At 46.0% G+C, this 17695-nt stretch overlaps 1 protein-coding gene across 3 annotated transcripts; it reads right to left on the bottom strand.

Annotated features, from left to right (window-relative positions):
* Window positions 1–412: 412 nt before the first annotated feature.
* Window positions 413–15387, bottom strand: CHMP3 (charged multivesicular body protein 3). 3 transcript variants are annotated; one of them, XM_066317312.1, is made up of 7 exons: window positions 15245–15348; window positions 10943–11144; window positions 10463–10523; window positions 6909–7088; window positions 3776–3897; window positions 1900–2014; window positions 413–933 (listed from the first exon to the last, which is right to left on the bottom strand). In XM_066317312.1, the coding sequence occupies exons 3-7, from the start codon at window positions 10488–10490 to the stop codon at window positions 797–799; spliced, it is 582 nt and encodes a 193-aa protein (XP_066173409.1). In that variant the 5' UTR covers window positions 10491–10523; window positions 10943–11144; window positions 15245–15348; the 3' UTR covers window positions 413–796. The 3 variants fall into 3 exon arrangements, with proteins under 3 accessions (XP_066173409.1, XP_066173410.1, XP_066173408.1); XM_066317313.1 differs by having other exon boundaries at window positions 10943–10986; window positions 15245–15344; XM_066317311.1 differs by lacking the exon at window positions 10943–11144 and having other exon boundaries at window positions 15245–15387.
* Between the last annotated feature and the right edge of the window lie 2308 nt (window positions 15388–17695).

The raw sequence follows: 17695 nt of genomic DNA, 5'->3' as shown, positions 1-17695 counted from the left end.
GTGGTGGGTTTAGGTCCAGAGTTTTTTGTGAGCCATGACATCCATTTTGCCTGAAGCTTTTCCTTGGGAGGAGACACATCTCTCCTTTGACCCTGAAATGTGCTACTGGAGCAGCAGAGAGGCCTTGGCATGGCCACAGGGTCTGGGGAAGCTTTGCCAACAGCGTGGTGAGTCAGGGCCCCCCTGCCACTGCTGCCAACTGCCTTGCCTTCACTGTGCCACGGCCTTGGCTAAGACAGGCTCTCCTATGATCATACAGAGCTGGAACAGACTGAAAATTTCTCTTTAACTATGCAGTGAAAGCCCTAAATGTACTACAGAAAGGTGTTACAAAACTAAAAGGGAGGTGTTAGAAGTGGGTATTGTTTGTGAAAGAGGCCGAAGTGATGCAAACTGAACTGCTCTATGGCAGTGAGTGTTAGAAGCAGCTTTAATAAATTTTGTATTGATTCAGGAAAACACAGATCTGACAGTGCTGGAAGGTTTTGGTAGCAGATTAAACCAAAGTGCCTGTTAGGGAGAAATGCTGCTTGAAGATGAGAATTATTTCAGGACTTTATGTCTAAAAATACATAACATTACACCATTCTTGCCATGTCACCACAGGCAACATGGGCTGAACAAAACTGGAAGAGATTGCACTCCCCAAGAAGTATATTACAGTAGTGTCTTGGAGAAAAAATTCTCAGGAAGAAAAAAAATATATATATATTACATAAGTGAGAATACATTAAGTTTTGCATTTTGAAGGTAGGGCAGAATAAAATAAAGCCAACTGTACACATCCACCCTGGCTCTAGCTCCGCAGGGTGGCCAACCGTGACTGCATGGCTTCGATGTCCTCCTCCTCATCCACAGCAGCAGCAGCTGCTCCCATGGACTCAGGCTCTGGCAGAGCATCTGTGACTTTACTGGGTGCTTTACCCAAGGCCCCTGCAAGAACAAACAGGCTCATTAGTAAACATCAGGTCTTCATTTAATAATTAGTGGCTTTTGAGGACGTCTAAAGTAACCCAACCAGTCATTTCCCATGGACGTCACACCCCTGAGCTGTGACAGGGCCAGCCCGGGGCTGTCCAGCAGCACTGACCTGCCAGCTCTGAGCTTCTGCACTCCTTCCCTTCTGGGAGGAGGCTCCCAGCTCCCCCCAAGCCCTGCTGCTTAGCTGGGAGCTCCCCCTGCCTGCTTGGGAGGAGTGGAGCTGCTCCAGCCATTAAACAGGATGGAAAAAAGCAAATTAGGATGTGAGAAAGAATAGGGCACTGTGTCAGTCACTGGGCACAAGGTGCCAGCAGGGCGTGCAGTGTGGTACAGCTGAATGCAGCCCTGGAACTTGTTTTTGTCACACCACATCACAAGTAAGCCAGGTGAAAGGAGCATTCTAAGCATTCTCCAAGCCAAGTAACTGAACCAGTAAATCATTACTTTGTGAACTGGAAGGCAGAAGTTGTGGTTTTGGTTTTAAGAGGGTTTTTGTGTTTGTTTTGGGATTTTTCCCCTCAAACAAGGCACAGCATCTTACTGCCAGGTCTCACAACATAGCCTATGACTCAAGGCAGTGCAGTGGAGTTTTTTTCTTGGTTTTGTTAATAATAATACCTAGTCACTCATGTAAGTTTCACCTTGTTAAGAGGATTCACTGCACAGCCAAACACAGATCTGTTACAGCCTCAATTACATAACTGCACAGACAGCAGCTGATGGATTTTAGTTCTGCCCTGCTGAGCCCCACTGGCCTTCTCAGCCAGTATTCCCTAAGAAACCAGTCTGTCAGAGCTCTCTGCCCATCACCAAAGGAAGAGCTGCCACTGGGAAAATGCAAAATAGATGAAGATTTCAGTTGCTGCATCTTACTGAACAGAGCAAGGACTTGGCTCTCAGCAGCACTCATAAACTCACCAGCTGTAATTTCAAAAAGGATTTTGTCGATTTCTGCCTCAGCTTCCTCTTCCATCTCCTCCTGATCCTCCAGGCCTTCAAATGTGTCCTCCAGCATTTCCTCTATAATTCCAGCCTAGAAGAAATAAACAGCAGAGTAAGAAGACACATTTCTGCTTCTGAGATGAGGTTATGCCCATCCAGGCACGTAACACCCCCCTGCTCCAGGGGCTGGTTCCAGATCAAGGCTGTTGCAGGAGCGTGGCCAACTCACCTGCCCTTAGCATGAACACACATCTCTACAACTGGCGCATAGGAAAAGCAGGAAGAAAACAGGATTAAAGGCACCTGTTCTCACTTTGAAAACTTCAAGTTATTTAAACAAAAAGAGGGGAGATTTTAATCAGCTGTTAGGAAGAAATTCTTCCCTGTGAGGGTGGTGAGGCACTGAACAGGTTCCCCAGAGAAGCTGTGGATGCCCAATCCCTGGAACTGTTCCCAACCAGGTTGGATGGGGGCTCTGAGCAATCTAGTCTAGTGACAGATGTTCCTGTCCATGGCAGGGGGGCTGGAATTAGATGGTCTTTGAGATCTCTCCAACCCAAACCATTCTGATTCCGTGGTTATTTATTGTTGTTGCAAGTCTAAACCAAGAACCCAGACTGCTCCAAGCATGTGAAATATAAGTGTAAATTTCAGTCATGCAGCATGAATTGTGTAGCTGTAAAACTGCTCTTTGACACAGCTTGGTTTTTTTTCTGTCTGCATTTGAAAACATTCTTTTGCAGGCCCTGCAACCTAGACATGGCCAAACCATGCTGCTGCACAATGGTAAAATTATTTAAACTTATTTGAACTAAATAGTCTGGAGTGCTAAAAGGGAAAAAACAAAACAACTTTGGTAGTTGAAAATGCAATAGTCATAACAGAGACTTAGTATACTTTCAAACCAGAGCACTCTCATCACATGGAGACACTGAGCTAGAAGCTTTAAACCAGTGACAGTGAGTTATATCTGAATTAGCCAGGATTTTGTGATTCTTTACAAATTTTGTAATGAACTGTATTTAATTAGTTAAGGAATGTTTGATTGTGTTATTTTGGCTGGTTTTGGTTTAGATCTGTGTTGGCTGAGTGTCAGTAGAAAACTCTGAAATTACCTCACTGCACCCGCAGAAAGAAACTCCATGGACTCATACCCCTTAGACAATCTATAGTTGAAGAACAAAACTCAATAAAGAATTGTTTAATGGTTATCAGGTAACAAGAGATGAATTAGATGTCATAGAACAAGAATGGTATCTTGAGAGAGTTAAGGAGTCAAAGGCCTATAGATCCCAGAAAACTTGATTAATACATTGCAGGTGTAGTAAAGGGAGCCACTTCACAGGCCTGTACCCCCCCAGAAAACTTAATCAATAGTAATTGTCTAACCAGGACAGCAAATTTAATAAAGCACTATTAGCTGGATAAAACTCGGGTTATCCATTAAACAAAGACAGATGAGATGTTCTGGTGGTAGTTAAAAGAAACAAAACACCTCCACCATGATGCAATAAATTGGGCAGATTTTTGGGAGTGTCTATTAAAAAAATCTTGGCTGTTATAGTGTATATAAATTCCTGAAAATTGTTGTTTCTTTGAACATGTCTATGGCAAATAAATTCCCCATATCTTCCCAATTTTGACGCAAATTTGTTATTAGGATTGTTGGTCTAACAACTTTTTGCTGTTAGATTTAAAACTCTTTGTGTCTCCAATATCAGATCAGCAACAGAGTCAGAGAATGTCCTGAGCTCACACCAGCCCTGTAACAAAGGGGCCACCCAAGCAACTGCACAGCTCAGTGACAACCACAATGTGCTCAGACAAGTCTGATTTATGTGCCAGATCTTACCTTCATCATCTCTTTGGATAAGTCCCTCATTGTTGCTTGGATTTCTGGGATTTTTACTAGATTTTGCATAGCTTTCATGACTTCTGTGCTCTTCTGCAATGAACCTGCTACTCTGAGGACAGCTGTGAAGGAGAGGCACAGAACAGTTTGAACAAGCTGTGCACTGCTGAAAGCAGAGAAATTATATCCTCCCTAAATGAAAATTTGTTTACATTTAGACAATTCAATTAAAAAAATAAACAGGTATTGCACTTCTTCATTCTTAACTAAATTCTTGGAAAAGTCCCACATTTATACCCACATTGGAAAAATCACATTTATAGCAGAACTACTGGTCCTGTACAATGAAGAAGCCAGGTGGTCTGCAGGGATATTTCAACCCACTTGTACCTAGTTCATTAAATACAGGGAGAGAGTTGCCCCTGCCTGGCCCCTCAGCAGCCAGAAGTGTTCCTGCAGAGCTGCAGTGACTGCTGAAACCAGGGGTCTCCTGCCTGACACCAGGTACTGGAAACTAAGCCTGGCAGAAGTCCTGTTGCAATAGTTTCACAGCAAAGAGTAAGCTACATTAATACTGAAACAGATAAACCAAAAATAAGCTTGTTTAAACTGAATTTAACAATACTCTTTCCAGAGGCTATTCTAACTTAAAAGCTCTCCTCATATGTACTGATATACCAAGATCAAAAAGCAGTAATTAAGCATATGTTGAAGTTTTTTGAATTCTGCCATCTAACTTTGCAGCTTCCTGGATGGAGAACTTACCTGTTTGTATATAACATGGTCACTCCTTAACGAAGCAAAATGAAGGTACAGCACATATTATTTTTTCATTTTAATAACTTCTTTTAAGAGCCCTACACTTGTAATGAGCTAACAGAAACCTTGCCTCGAATGGTCACTTCACAAGTTACTACAGACCCCACACTGAATTGTAGATTCCTTTGTATTTCCTATCTAAGTGTATCAGAACATTCCCAAGAAGATGAAGATGCTGGCAATGGTAATAAGGAAAAGGGCTGTTTCGAGTTTTTTCTTTTAAGGGACACTTTAAGGTGCAATGATAGTCCTACTTTCCCTTCCTGAGTGAGATGCAGGAGGAGCTACATTTGAACCATCATAAAATTACACTTCAGGTTCCCAGTGTGACTTCCTGTGTTATCACTCATCCAATGTTAAAATCTATTTGGATGATGTGGGGGTGGGGGAAATGCTTTGACATTTCAGCAGCATGTTGACCTCCACTGTAACAGTGTGTCTTTTTGGAGTGCAGCTACAACCTTTCTAAACCCAAGTCAGCCTCTCCATAGAGAAACTGCTTGAGAAGAATTCAGGCAGCAGTCAAGCTCACACAACCACACACGTTACCAGGCTGGCTCAGCAAAGAGGCAGAAGGCTCCCAGCCCCAGATCAGTTTACAGCAAGCATTTATTCCAGTGTGCTGAAGGTGAATCCAGAGCCAAATAGAGTGAACAAGTGGTCTTTCTTAGTTATATAGGGTCTCAGGTTCGTGGGTGGTACAAGGGCAGGGCTGGGGGCAAGTGACCATAGGAAAGAGAAGAACAGGACACCAAGCCCCACAGCCAATGGGGAAACAGGGAAAGGGGATGCCATGGGGTGGGTGATGGGCTTGTGAAACTCAGGGAGAACACTGCACAAATGTCTGCAAGGGTCCATGGAGGAGGAAGCCTTTTTACATCTAAAGTATCCTTATCTTCACTTTTCCAGGGACGGGCAGCTGGAAATTCTTTTAATGGCATGAGGGTCTCCACACTCCACCAAGTCTTCTCCTGTCTTTAAAGTTTTCTGCTCTGCTTGTTACAGGCTGGACTGTTTCCAGCTATGGAAAACGCTGCAGGAAGTGTATTACAACAGATTTCTGATGTGAATAAGGATTAAGGGAAATTTGCTGGTGCTGGAGGAACACAAAGGACCAAGGAGGGTTTACAGAACATAGGTGTGAAGCCAAGGGGCAAAAGGATTCATCCACACTAAGAAATCAAATACTGCTCCCCCATCCCCATGTAGACACTGATATGCCCCCAGACTCTTGCTAAGGAAGCAACCATCTACAAGACGAAGAGAACTCTACTCCTGTGACAGGTCCTGTCAAAATCCATGACACAGGCTCCACCAAGATACAGGGATATTAGGAACGCATTTAAACTGTTTAGAAATGCACACTAAGACTGTGCCTCAAATTGCTGTGAGTTTAGTTTCAGAGCATGAGATTCTCACATCACTGGAACCTCAGGCTCTGAGGAGAGGTGTTAGATCATCTGCTGAGCAGTTTGTCACAGGAAACAGGGAACCAGTACGAATATAAAGAACAGTGAGGGGCAGGAACAGTAAAAATTTAAAACTGGGAGCTCCCTGACTACTTCAGAGCCCAGGGTGGGGCACCCATCTAGGCAGGGCACAAGAGAAACAGCCTCAGAACATCCTGCAGACTGAGGGGGGGTTATTGCCTAAGGGGATACAGGACTCCTTACAGGGATGTAGGGGAAAAGAGGATGTTTGGACACGGGGAAAACTTAGAGTGGATCTTTTAAGGGTATTACAGGAACATAACAATTTTAGGGGAACAACCAAAGGTAGTCTGGGGAAGGACTGAAGTGGATCAGGGAACACAAAAACCTCAGGGGCCTCCAGGACCAGGTGTCAGCAGTTCAGGCAGAGCAGGAGATCTGGGGTCAGGTACCAGATTCCTGGCCAGCTTAGACAGAGCATCTGAGAGAAGCTCCTGGAACAACCAATCTATTGTGTACATGTGAGTTCTATTAGTGGTCCTCAGTCCTCATGAGCTGAAGAGGAAGAGCAGGATGGAGCTGTTCATACATGTGTGATAGCTGTGTGTATTTACAGAGTGCTGGCAAAGGCTCTGTTCTGAGAGTGTGGGTGCACTTGCCTGCTGGGAGGGGCAGAACTCCAGCAGCCTCACAGCTCTGGGCCTGCTATGGGAGGATCTTCCTAGGCTCCTGAAGCCCTCTGGAATCAGCTGCTTTTCACAGGAGCATGGCTGCTCCCACATTCAAGCTCTGCCTGCTTGATTTTGGTTCTGGACAAGGAAACCTCAGACCTCACTTCTACTGCCAGAGCATTCACTGTGCTTGGGGCCAGAATTTGTTCTTACCAAGCTGGTTCTTCATCCCCATGAGAACAGAGTTCATGTGAGCTTTGGATGCATAGAGTTTGCTTACGGCCCTCCGAGAGCGGATCAGCTCCTTCGCCAGGATCACACACACATCTCTCTGATTCTTTTTGGCAGCATCCTTTATCGACCTCTTCACCTTCTCCTCTTCCCTCTGGATATCTGGAGTACAAAAAGCAGCAAATAGTGACAAACTCCCAAAGGATATAGAAGAGAAATCAGTAATTTGTTGGGGTGTGTTTCCAATGCAAAGAATTGTTTCTGCTTGATTTTAGATTCTCTCTTTTACTCAAAGACCTTGTTCTAGGCAGATTTATATGTCAGCTGATTCATTCAGCTAAATCTTAGTAGGAAAATTCTCATTATTGAACATCTAGCTCTGTAATTTCCTTCACAGTCAAGAGCACTCTAAAGGACTGTCTGTGAATATTAGTCCATGATGCTGACCTGACTGAGAGCTTACAAAGCAAAAAAAGGTCCTATAAGAACAAAGCACTCTGGGAGGATGACTTCACTTGCAACTTCAAAATAGCTTCCTGCATCCAGTGTGCAGGCCTGATACAAACATATATACACAAAGTATACATTTAACTTAAAACATCCTGTTCAAACTCTCCTGGCATCCAGCTTTGCTCAAAATCTTTTTTTTTTTTTTTTAAGAGTGTGCTTAAATGGGAACACTGAACTAAGTATGAGCACCAAAGAATTGGTTGATCTGAACTGTTAAACACACTAAAAACACCTTCTTAAATACCATTGGTTTTTCCAGCAAATCTGATGTGACTGTTCACAGTTCTGCCATGCCAGGTAACACTGGCTGTGAAGAGCAGGTGCCAGTACTCCAAAAGGCCCAGAGTAAAAAATGCAAGAGTAAGCAGGGACAGTATCAACCTCCTTTCTTTTCCAGATCCAACAGTAAATTAGCCACTGATGAAATGTGGATCTCAGAGTCCACAAGAAAAGTCATCCTAAAGTAAATAAAGAATTCAGATAGTAAGGGCTCCTCACCTTCCTGCAAAGATTTGACTGAAATGACCACAAAAACAATTATTTCAAGGGGAGCCTCTGCTCAGATTTAGCTTTGAGTCTTCTTGATTTATGCCAGACAAAGTAATTTGGTGGGAGCTGTCCTTTTACAAAACCAAAGGCATCAACACACACTTTCTGGCACAGTCCAACTTGGAGACTTCAACACAGCTTCTCAGGTGGGAGTTAATGAACCCTGTACTCAAGACCAGTAACTCTCTCAGTATCATTCACTGAGGTGTTTCCCTTAAGGGAATAGCAGAAAGCTGTAGGATCATAATCAGAAAAACATACCTTTGCTGCTTTCCCACTACTAGTTTCAGAAATACCACAAACTTGAAGACAATTGCATGTCAGACATGGGACTGAGCCAAGTCCCAGCATATCAGAGCAGGTAAAAAAGAGCTGAAGTGCTCCGGCAGGAAACAGAAAGCAGCAGAAGAACTCCAGCAGTACTGAGGAATTACAACATTCACTTTGTCAGGCTGAAAACAACCACAAGTATTGTGTTACTACACCCAGGCTAGTGTGGGGCACCCTGAACCCCAGTGAATGCTTTCACTGAAACTGCTGAACTGCTGAGTATGAGATCAGTGGCACAAGAATGCAACAACAGTCAATTCCTTTTTTGAAGGTCAGTGTGAAATGGGTCAGTGCCAGCTACACTCCTCAAAGGAGCCAAAGTCACTTCCCAAGTCCCTCTGCAGCACTACCAGGCACAAGAGGCACAAAGCAGCCCAAAGCACTGCAAGATGGACACACAAGCTCAGCAAAACACAAAGTTGCTGTATTACTCCAACTCTATCAACTCAAAAAATCCAGTTCTGAAGGAACAAGGATACCTTTCATTTCTCCTAACCTTCCAAGCCCTAAAAAACAACCTACCCCAAAGAGAAATCACTACAGCAGCAAGAGCCCAACAACAGATGGTTTCAAAGAGTGTTGCTATTTTAGTAACTGTGCTGACTGAGAGAGCCAAGTGTTTGAGTGATCCAAGCCCCCTCAGTTCATCCCAGGTGCATCTCATGTTGCCTTGTTCAAACACATCTAGCACAGCCTTCCCCAAGGAAACTAAGACAGGTTCCAGCTTAGCATCCTTATTTAAAGATTGCAGTGATTTCCTGTGTAAGGCTCAGCTGAAACAAGAAAGCATGGCAGAATCCAACTACAGTGTGTAATTTTTGAGGAACCCTTCAGTGGCACTTGGCTGTCATCATTCAGAAGCAGCCTGCTAGCCTGGGAAGTGTCCAGCAGAACCATGTACTTCCATAGGTGACAATTGGTAAAATGTGGAATCCTGGCATTAAGATATTCTGTACTTTATTTTAAGGAGAATCATTAGTATAGCAGATGGTTGGTGGTTAGTGTTGAAATGTATTTCTTTGAATGAAGGATCTGAAACACAGACATGTTTAGAGCTGCTAAAATAATTAAATTTGCATCCACATCAAAATATCACACTACCATGAAACCTATTATCTGTGTAGGCCATTAAAAGTATTATGGTGTGTAAAAAGTTAAGAGAAACCTCAAAACGTCAAGAAACGTCAGTAGTGGGCACATGGGTAGTTTGCTTCTGTGGAATATGCAACCTCTAAAACATATTTTGCTAGTAAGTCAGAGATGTAGTTCCTCTGTGCCTGATACAGCCACACAAAGTGCCCTGGAGAAAGTAAAAGAATGCACATCCCTGTGCATCAGTTTTCCTGGGAAAGACAAACTCTGTTTCTCATATTGGAAACAAGGACAAAGACAGACCAAGGATATACTCCTCAAGGCCTCACCCCAAATAGGCATGTGCCCAGTAACCAGATGCTGACACAAAATATCCTTCACCAGCACCTCCCAGGGACAAATCCCAGGGACAGGGTAGAAGACAAAGAAGGGGAAAACAAAACCAAGGCCCAAACCTATTTTCAGGCTCAGGGATGGCAGGCAGAACAAATTCTGAACTAACAGCAGTGCAATATTAAGCAACGCCTCTGCTTTTCAAGACACATTCAGCAGTGTAATGCTTATTATTTAACAGCAAAACACCACCCACTGAGAAAATACTTTTTTTCCCCCTTCCTCTCTTCTGTTTGTAATTTTTCCAAGCTGACAGCAAGCTACTTTTGCTTGGCATGTGCACTTTCACACCAGTACATGCCAGTGTAACTGTCTACATGTGGAATTATCCACCACACTGATACTACTCATTAAATCAATGTGGGTGAAATTCTGGATAAGAAGTCTAATGCATGTTATCCAAAGGGATTTAAGAGCATTATGCTCTACTGGGAGCATGAAATATTCATGTTCTTTTGAAAATTTTACTTGGATAAATTCAAATGACATAATTTTGTAACACAGACTAAGTCTGGCCCCAGGATCACGTTCATCTTCCTTTTTCCAAATGTGGTAGACTACCCCAGGTTATTAAATTTCACAGCCTGCCTCAATTAAAAGCAAAGAAAATTTTGAAGGCACACAGGGAGAGTAAAAACAAAAGATGAGACACAAGTACAAACCTCTGATCTGTCTATCAATCACTCTCATTTCTTTCCTTATCTTCAAGGACCATTCATTGACCTTGAAAAGAGAAAGTGAGAGTTACTTGAAATTCCAATTTTAAAACTATGCTTTTATACTTTCATGTAACTTAAATATTCAGTATCAAAAGCAGCACTTCAAAATGCATGAGCTTCAAGTTATGAGTGACGTTAAAATATTTCATTACTCAAATAATAAAACCCCCAAACATTGCAGAGATACCACCAGTTACTGCACTGCTCTTAATGTTGAGACAAGGAGTTAAAGAGGATCTTTAGAGATCGCTTCCAACCAGCTCTTCAGTGATCCCATGATGTGATTCATGTGTCAGACACTCACTGCCTGGCTAACTTCCCACATCACAGCCATGTCACTGCACAGAGGGAACTTGCCACAGGGAATTTCAGTAGAAGGGACAGACTTTGGCACAGGATGATAGCCCCAAGAGTGCTACTTGCCCATTTCAGTCAAGAGGATCCTCAGGAGGTCCCCAAGCCAACCCCTGTTCAAAGCAGGATCAAGTTCAGAGTTCAGACTTCAGGTTGTTCAGGGTCTCATCCATTGAGTTTTGATACTGTTTGAGGGCAGAGACTTCACGCTGCTCTGAGCAAATGCAATTTAAATTACTCCTGTGTGGTGAAGGCTTTTCCTGATAGAATCCTGGAATGGTTTGGGTTGAAGGGACCTTAAAGACCATCTATTTCCAATTCCCTGCTGTTGGCAGGGCTACCTTCCACTAAACCAGATTGCTTAGAGCTCCATCCAACCTGGCCTTTCATGCTCAAGTCAAAACTCTCCTCTGGCCAACTGTGGCTGTAGCCCCCCTCCTGTCACTGGACACACCACAAAAATACCTGTCTCTGTCTTGACTACAACCCCACCAGAGGCAGTGAGAGGTTTTGTACCCTTGCTCCTTCATCTTCTCTTCTCCAAGCCAAAACAGGCCCAATTCCCTAAACCACTCCTCCTGCACCACAGGCTCCAGCCCTCCTCCATCCTGATGGCCCTTGGCCACACTTCTCCAGTTTGTTGAGATCCTTCCAGAACTGTGTGCCCAGAGAGGGACACTTCTACAGGTGTGGCCTCTTAACTGCTGAGTAACACAGTGCCTGAACACTCAGCACTGTGATTACAGCTTCCTAACACAGCCCCCTTTGCCTTCATTGCTGCAAAGGTGCACTGGGAACTCGTTTATTATCCATGGGAAGCCAGATCCTTTCCTGAAGAGCTGGTGCCCAGCCAGCCCCAAGCTGCACATTCCTGTGTGCAGGGATGGTTGTCCCACATGCACAATCTTGCATTGTTCGGCATCATGATGCTCCTGCTGTTCCTACCATGGGCTCAGGTCTCTCTGCCCTCCAGCTTCCCTTCCCCTGCCTTTGATGGGATTCAAACACAGCCACTTCTTTGACAGCTCCCTCCTGGCACTTGCCAAGATCTGTTCCAGATCCTCTGGCTCATCCAGAAGATGGGAACTCCGCTTGCCCTGATCCCTCCCCCCAAGGAAGCAGAGTGAAGAGAACTTGTGCAATGAAATATTTTAAAGCAAGTTCTCTTCAGTGCACAAGCCCAGCAGAGTAACAGGTTTAGACTTCTACCAGTCTCAAAAGACTCTCGGTCATGGTGAACAAGACCATGTTTTGGTGCAGACAACAGCCACCATTTGAGAAGCCCAAGCACAAAATCAGCTTTAAAAGTCCCACATACAGCCCAAAGCCCTGCAGAGATGCAGAAGTTTCTAAGAGGTTTTAGAAAGCTCCCATATCTTTTGTTAAATCCTGTGTTTTACAGGGAAAAAAAAAACCCGAACCCTTGCAGGACTGACTGCAGCCTTCTCTCTTGTTCTTCAGAACAGAGATATGTCCTCATCCTGGCAGAAAGCTAACCTTTTTTTGAGTATGGACTACATGAGAGGGAATAGAGCAGGGGGAAGGAACTGAAAGAAAACATGACAGAGCTCTGGCTGGACAACTGACCTGTCTCAAATGTAACACCTACCAGAGATTTGCTCTGCGACTTGTATTCTAGAACAAACCAACACACAACAAGCCTTCATGTACAAGCACAGTCAGCAACTGTCAAATGAACCACAGCAGGATTTGCAGCTTCTGTCTCTGGGATGCACAGCCCAGCACAAAGACACCATTAAATCAAGACTGGTTGTGTATTGTCATCAATCCCTGCTTACTCTGACAGCAGAAAACTCTTTCACAGCTCATCTCTAGTACTGCCAGGAATCAGCTACTTGACATGCCTGTCCTACAGGCAGAGCTGGGTGCTTATGCCTTCCCTGGTGTTGCAAATCATCTCCTGTTTTGTGTAAGAGGAGGAGCAAATCCCACTGACTCTATTCCAGGCTGCTCCATGCTCCCAGCTACATGAGACAGCAATTTATGGAGCTGTAAGGAAGCCACACTGCCCATCTCACATAGGAGACAAGGACATGGATAAGAACCACGGCACAAGACAGCAATGCTGGGAACAGGAGTGTGTGGTTCAGCTGAGCAAAGGTAATTACCCTGAGCACAACTCCATGCTGATGGAGAAATTCTGCTTCCACTCCTGATCTAAACAAAAACATCACTCTCACAGCACTGCATCATGCCAGAGTCAGCCAGCAAAGCACTCAAACTGAAAAGAGCCAATTCAGACTACACTGGAGGAAAACCCACTTTTTAAGTTCAAATGATCCAGACACAGCATTAAAATATAATAAATCCCCAGCTCTAGACAGGCTGGAATGCATCACCAGCTCTTCACAAGGATTGAAGATATTTGCCTTGTATTGATCATAAATAAATCATCTCACATCAACAGAGTGAGCAGACAAACAAACTGAGAGCAAATCATTGCCATCACAAAAATCTCAATACCTCCCCATCGTCATGCATCTCCTGCAGTGCTTGCATGGCTCCCTCTAGCCCTGCTCAGGGACTGTATCTTGTGCACAGCTGCTGGCAGACATGAGCTAAGCAGTGCTGTTTCCCCATCAGCTAGGATGCAGAAACAACTACTGCTTTTTCCTTCTAATGCTGCAGTTAGGTACAGGAGGAAAGGAAGTTTTAACTATTAATGGGTTTCTCAACATCAGTGAAATGACCATACCAGCCTGCACCCCAAGGGAGTGCTCATGATAACAAAGAGACTCATGCCACCTCTCCCTACACCTGTTCCATACTGCCTTTACAGGGTTTTCTGCAAAGAATCACAGAATCATTGCCTTAGGAAGGGATCTCTGGAGATCATCCAGTCCAAACCCCCTACCAAGGCAGGGTCACCCAGAGCAGGTGACACAGGAATGTGTCCAGGTGTATTTGGAATGTCTCCAGAGAGGGAGACTCCACAACCTCCCTGGGCAGCTGTTCCAGGGCTCTGTCACCCTCAGCATTAAGAAGCTTTTCCTCATGTAAAGGTGGAAGTTATTGTGGTTTAGTTTGTGGCCTCTGCTCCCTGTCCTGTGGCTGTGCAGCACACACACAAAAAACAAAAACAAACAAACAAAAAACAACAACAACAATAAAACATTCAAAGTGGATGGCGCACCATCCTCCAAGAGCTCCAAGATGACCCACAAACTCTGTGCTACTGGAAAACACAGCAAGTTCATCACTTGGGGAAGGCAAAAGAGCGGCCCTCAGACAGGAGGCAAGAACTCAGTGCAGCATGACCACATGTGCAGGTTACACAGCTGTCTGATGTGTTACCCCACACCGGAGCAGCCCACAACCCCATCCCTCCCTGTGGTCTCTTGTAGCACAGTCAGGAACACGGGAGACTGACCCAGCCCACACAGTGCTCCGACACATGCAGAGGAGGGAGCGAAAGGACACTCCCAAAGGTACATTCCTCATCTGATTCTCTCACCCAACAAGCAATAACCATAACCTGCTCCCCTGGGACCCAGCTGCTACAAAGCACCAGAGAACATCTGTGACACTGCAGCTTGTCTAAGCCTTCAACTTTTGTGTCTGTCGTCCTTCTCTCTGCTGCTTTTCCAGTACTTCTAATTTATTTGATCCTCCTCTCACCAAACAGTAGATTATTTTCACTAACACATTCGTAGCTATTTACAAAAGGCAACAGTGAAATCTACCAATGTCTTGATTATTTCATTTCACTGTGACATCAGAAAACTGTTAGTAGAAACACACAGCTTGTCTAGAGACTCATCTTCCCCCTACAAGTCCCAACATTTCAGCTACCGTCTTCTAATTTTAAGGCTGTCTCTGCAAGAGGAGCTAGGATCACAGAATGTTAAGGGGTTGGAAGGAGCCTTAAAGACCACGTAGCTCCAACCTCCCCTGCCATGGACAGGGACACCTTACACTAGACCAGATTGCTCAAGACCTTATCCAGCTTGGCTTTGAACATTTCCAGGTATGGAGCAGCCACAGCTTCCATAGGCAACCTGTTCCAGTGTCTAATAACCCTCACAGAGTAGAATTTCTTCTTAGTATCTAAACGAAATTTCCCCTCTATCAACTTGCACCCGTTCCCCCTTGTCCCGCCACTCCAGTTCCTCAAAGAGCCTCTCTCCAGCTTCCCTGCAGGCCCCTCCAGACACTGGAATGATTTGTGAGGTTTCCACTGGCCCGGTCCTGGGCGAGGTGTAGCCTGCGCCAAGGCCAGGCCGAGCCCGGCCCCTCCGCAGTCCCTGCCCGACGCCATAGCAACGCCACACGGCCCTGCCGCCACTCCCCCCTCAAGCTCCTGGCCCCCGCCGCCCCCCCGACCCCGCCTCGGCGGCTCCGGCCGCTCACCAGCTCCTTGGGCGGCTTTTCGGGGGTCTTCCCGAACAGCCCCATGGCGGCCGCACCGCCCGGCACTTCCGGGTTCCCCACAGCCGGGCCCGGCGGAGACCGCACTGCGCCTGCGCCGCCGGCAGCGCACACCCCGCCCTCTCCGCGTGGGGGCGGTGCCCCAACGGCCTCGCCCCGCCCCTCGCGGCCTCTTTCTGTCACGTGGCGCTGCGCACGGCCCCGCCCCGCGCGGAGGGCGGGGGAGGCGCTGAGGGGCGCGGCCCGGGGCGGGCGCTGGTGGCGGCGGATGCGCTCGGCGCCGCGCACTGAGCGTGATGTAACCCATTCACAGGGTCACTCAGGTTGGGCAAGATTTCTGAGATTGTCAAGTCTAACCATGACCGAACACCGTTATGGCACTGGGTGCCACATCTAGTCTTTCCTTAAACACCTCTAGGGACAGTGGCTCTCCACGATCGCCTTGGGCAGCCTATTCCAATGCCCAATCACCCTGTGAAGAAAGTCCTTCTAATGCGCAACCTAAACTCCACTGGTCCAGCTTAGGACTGTGCCCTCTCGTCCTGTCGCTGGTTTCCTGGGATCAGAGCCTGATCCCCACCTGGCTGCACCCTCCTGTCAGGGAGTTGAAGAGCAGTAAGGTGCCCCCTGAGCTCACTCCCGGCCGAGACCCCCCACCTCCCTCAGCTCCTCATCACACCTGTGCTCCAGACTCTTCCCCAGCTCCGCTCTCTTCTCTGCAGCTCCAGCGCCTCGATAACCTGTTAGTGCGAGGACTCCCACTCCGGCCTTTCCCCGGGGACGGCCCGCAGGACATCGGAGGGCAAGGCTCATACAGGGCGATGGCCACCCCGCCCTCAGCTGCCGGGGCTCTCTGGAGAAATCCCATCAGCCAGGCCTGGCTCATCTTCACCCTCCTCTCCGCAGGGTCACCTGGCTGAAATGAAGGGACAGCTTGGAGCCGCTCCGCTGGAGCTCCAGCGAGTCATTCCATCTCTTCACACCCCGATGCACAATCTGAGAGCATTAGAAATAAATCAGTGATGCATAGAGTGCAAAAGGTGCTATTAACTTGAGCTAACTCTTTAATATCTTACAATTATACTTACCCTCATTATTTAAATTCCAGAGACAGACATTTTAATGAGTTACAAAAATGTACAGTTTCACCTTTGTCATCTTTCCCTCCACAATCTAATGCAGAAAAAAAATCTAAACAAGCTTTGGAAAAGAGAGCTCTCATTTTGGACTGAGCACCAGCAGTGGGAAATCCAGTGCTAATAAAACAGTAATTGATGAAATCGAGAGTGGCAAAGAGCTTCAGAGATTATTTAAATCCATCCTTTGTAATAGCAACACAAAACATTCATCACCTTTATTAAACCTAACAAATAAGTAAATACCCTCACCTCGGTGAGGTAACAGAAAATGACATTTTCTGTTAACAATTGGTCTCCAGCTTCCAGGAACGAGACATCAGAGAATAAAACACCACTTTAGGAATGTTTAGCATCTCAGTTAGGACATTTCACAAGTACTAGCACAACCCAGCCCTGCGAGGCAAAACTGCTGACCTTGTTACAGGCACAGTCTTTGCTCCTTTGCTCTGTTCTCTGGATGTTCAGCGTGTCAGGGAAGCGCTGTCTGAGATACCGTACGCGGTAGAAAACAACGTTACTTGGATGCTGCTACTGACACAAGCATTTCATAAAATAAACACACTGAACTGCTTTTTCTGTCCTGCTGGGACTCTCAATACACTACGCCAGCTGCTCAAGATTCTGTAACAGATGCGTTGCCAGGAACTGCATCACAACAATTTATATAACCCAGACACGAGGGGACTAAACCTTTCTCCACAGCTACCTACTGGTCATAATTACCTGCTCCTGTGGATGTGCCCTCAGTGGCTCTCCTGCTAATTAAACAGCAGTCTGGGTCATCCATCAAAAGAACGGGATGAGCAGAGCAACTGAAGACATTAGAACAAGTCTTCAGCTGAAACAGGTGCGCACAAAGGTTTGCAAACAAGGCTGAGCCAGTGCACAGGAGCAGAGCTGCTGGAGCTGTGTGTGAGGGTGAGGAGGTCAGCCTTCAGCAGCAGAGCTGCACTCCATCAGCACTCAATGCTCCAAGGACTTATCATTGCTCCAGCTTAGCACTCACAGTCTTTGGCAAATTGCCGAGGTACCAGAGAAAGGCTACAGCGGGCTCTGATACAGCACCTCGCTTGTGTGTGTCAGCACCTCAGCTATAGCCTTATTTATACTCACAAAACTTCTCCTTCCCCTTGGCAAGGCCTCAGCTCAGTGCAGGTTTCAAAACAGTCCTGACACAACGTGGATTTCAGCTACTCATGACAAGCACATACGCCACGCTGCTGCACAAATTTGAAGCAGAAATGATCTTTGCCCTCATTATGCCTCTCTGCTGTAATGACAGAGACAGGGCATG

This window comes from Sylvia atricapilla, chromosome 4 (assembly GCF_009819655.1).
Source record: "Sylvia atricapilla isolate bSylAtr1 chromosome 4, bSylAtr1.pri, whole genome shotgun sequence".
Taxonomy (NCBI): Eukaryota; Metazoa; Chordata; class Aves; order Passeriformes; family Sylviidae; genus Sylvia; species Sylvia atricapilla.
Note: the sequence above shows the minus strand (reverse complement) of the source record. Positions and strands in the feature narration are given on the sequence as shown.

Coding starts and splice junctions, on each gene's coding strand:
- CHMP3 (XM_066317311.1), bottom strand. CDS start 15,289: ATGGGGCTGTTCGGGAAGACCCCCGAAAAGCCGCCCAAGGAGCTG. Junction 3,898..6,908: donor GGGGATGAAGAACCAGCTTG/GTAAGAACAAAT, acceptor TCTCCTTCACAG/CTGTCCTCAGAGTAGCAGGT. Junction 2,015..3,775: donor TATCCAAAGAGATGATGAAG/GTAAGATCTGGC, acceptor TATTTCTTCTAG/GCTGGAATTATAGAGGAAAT.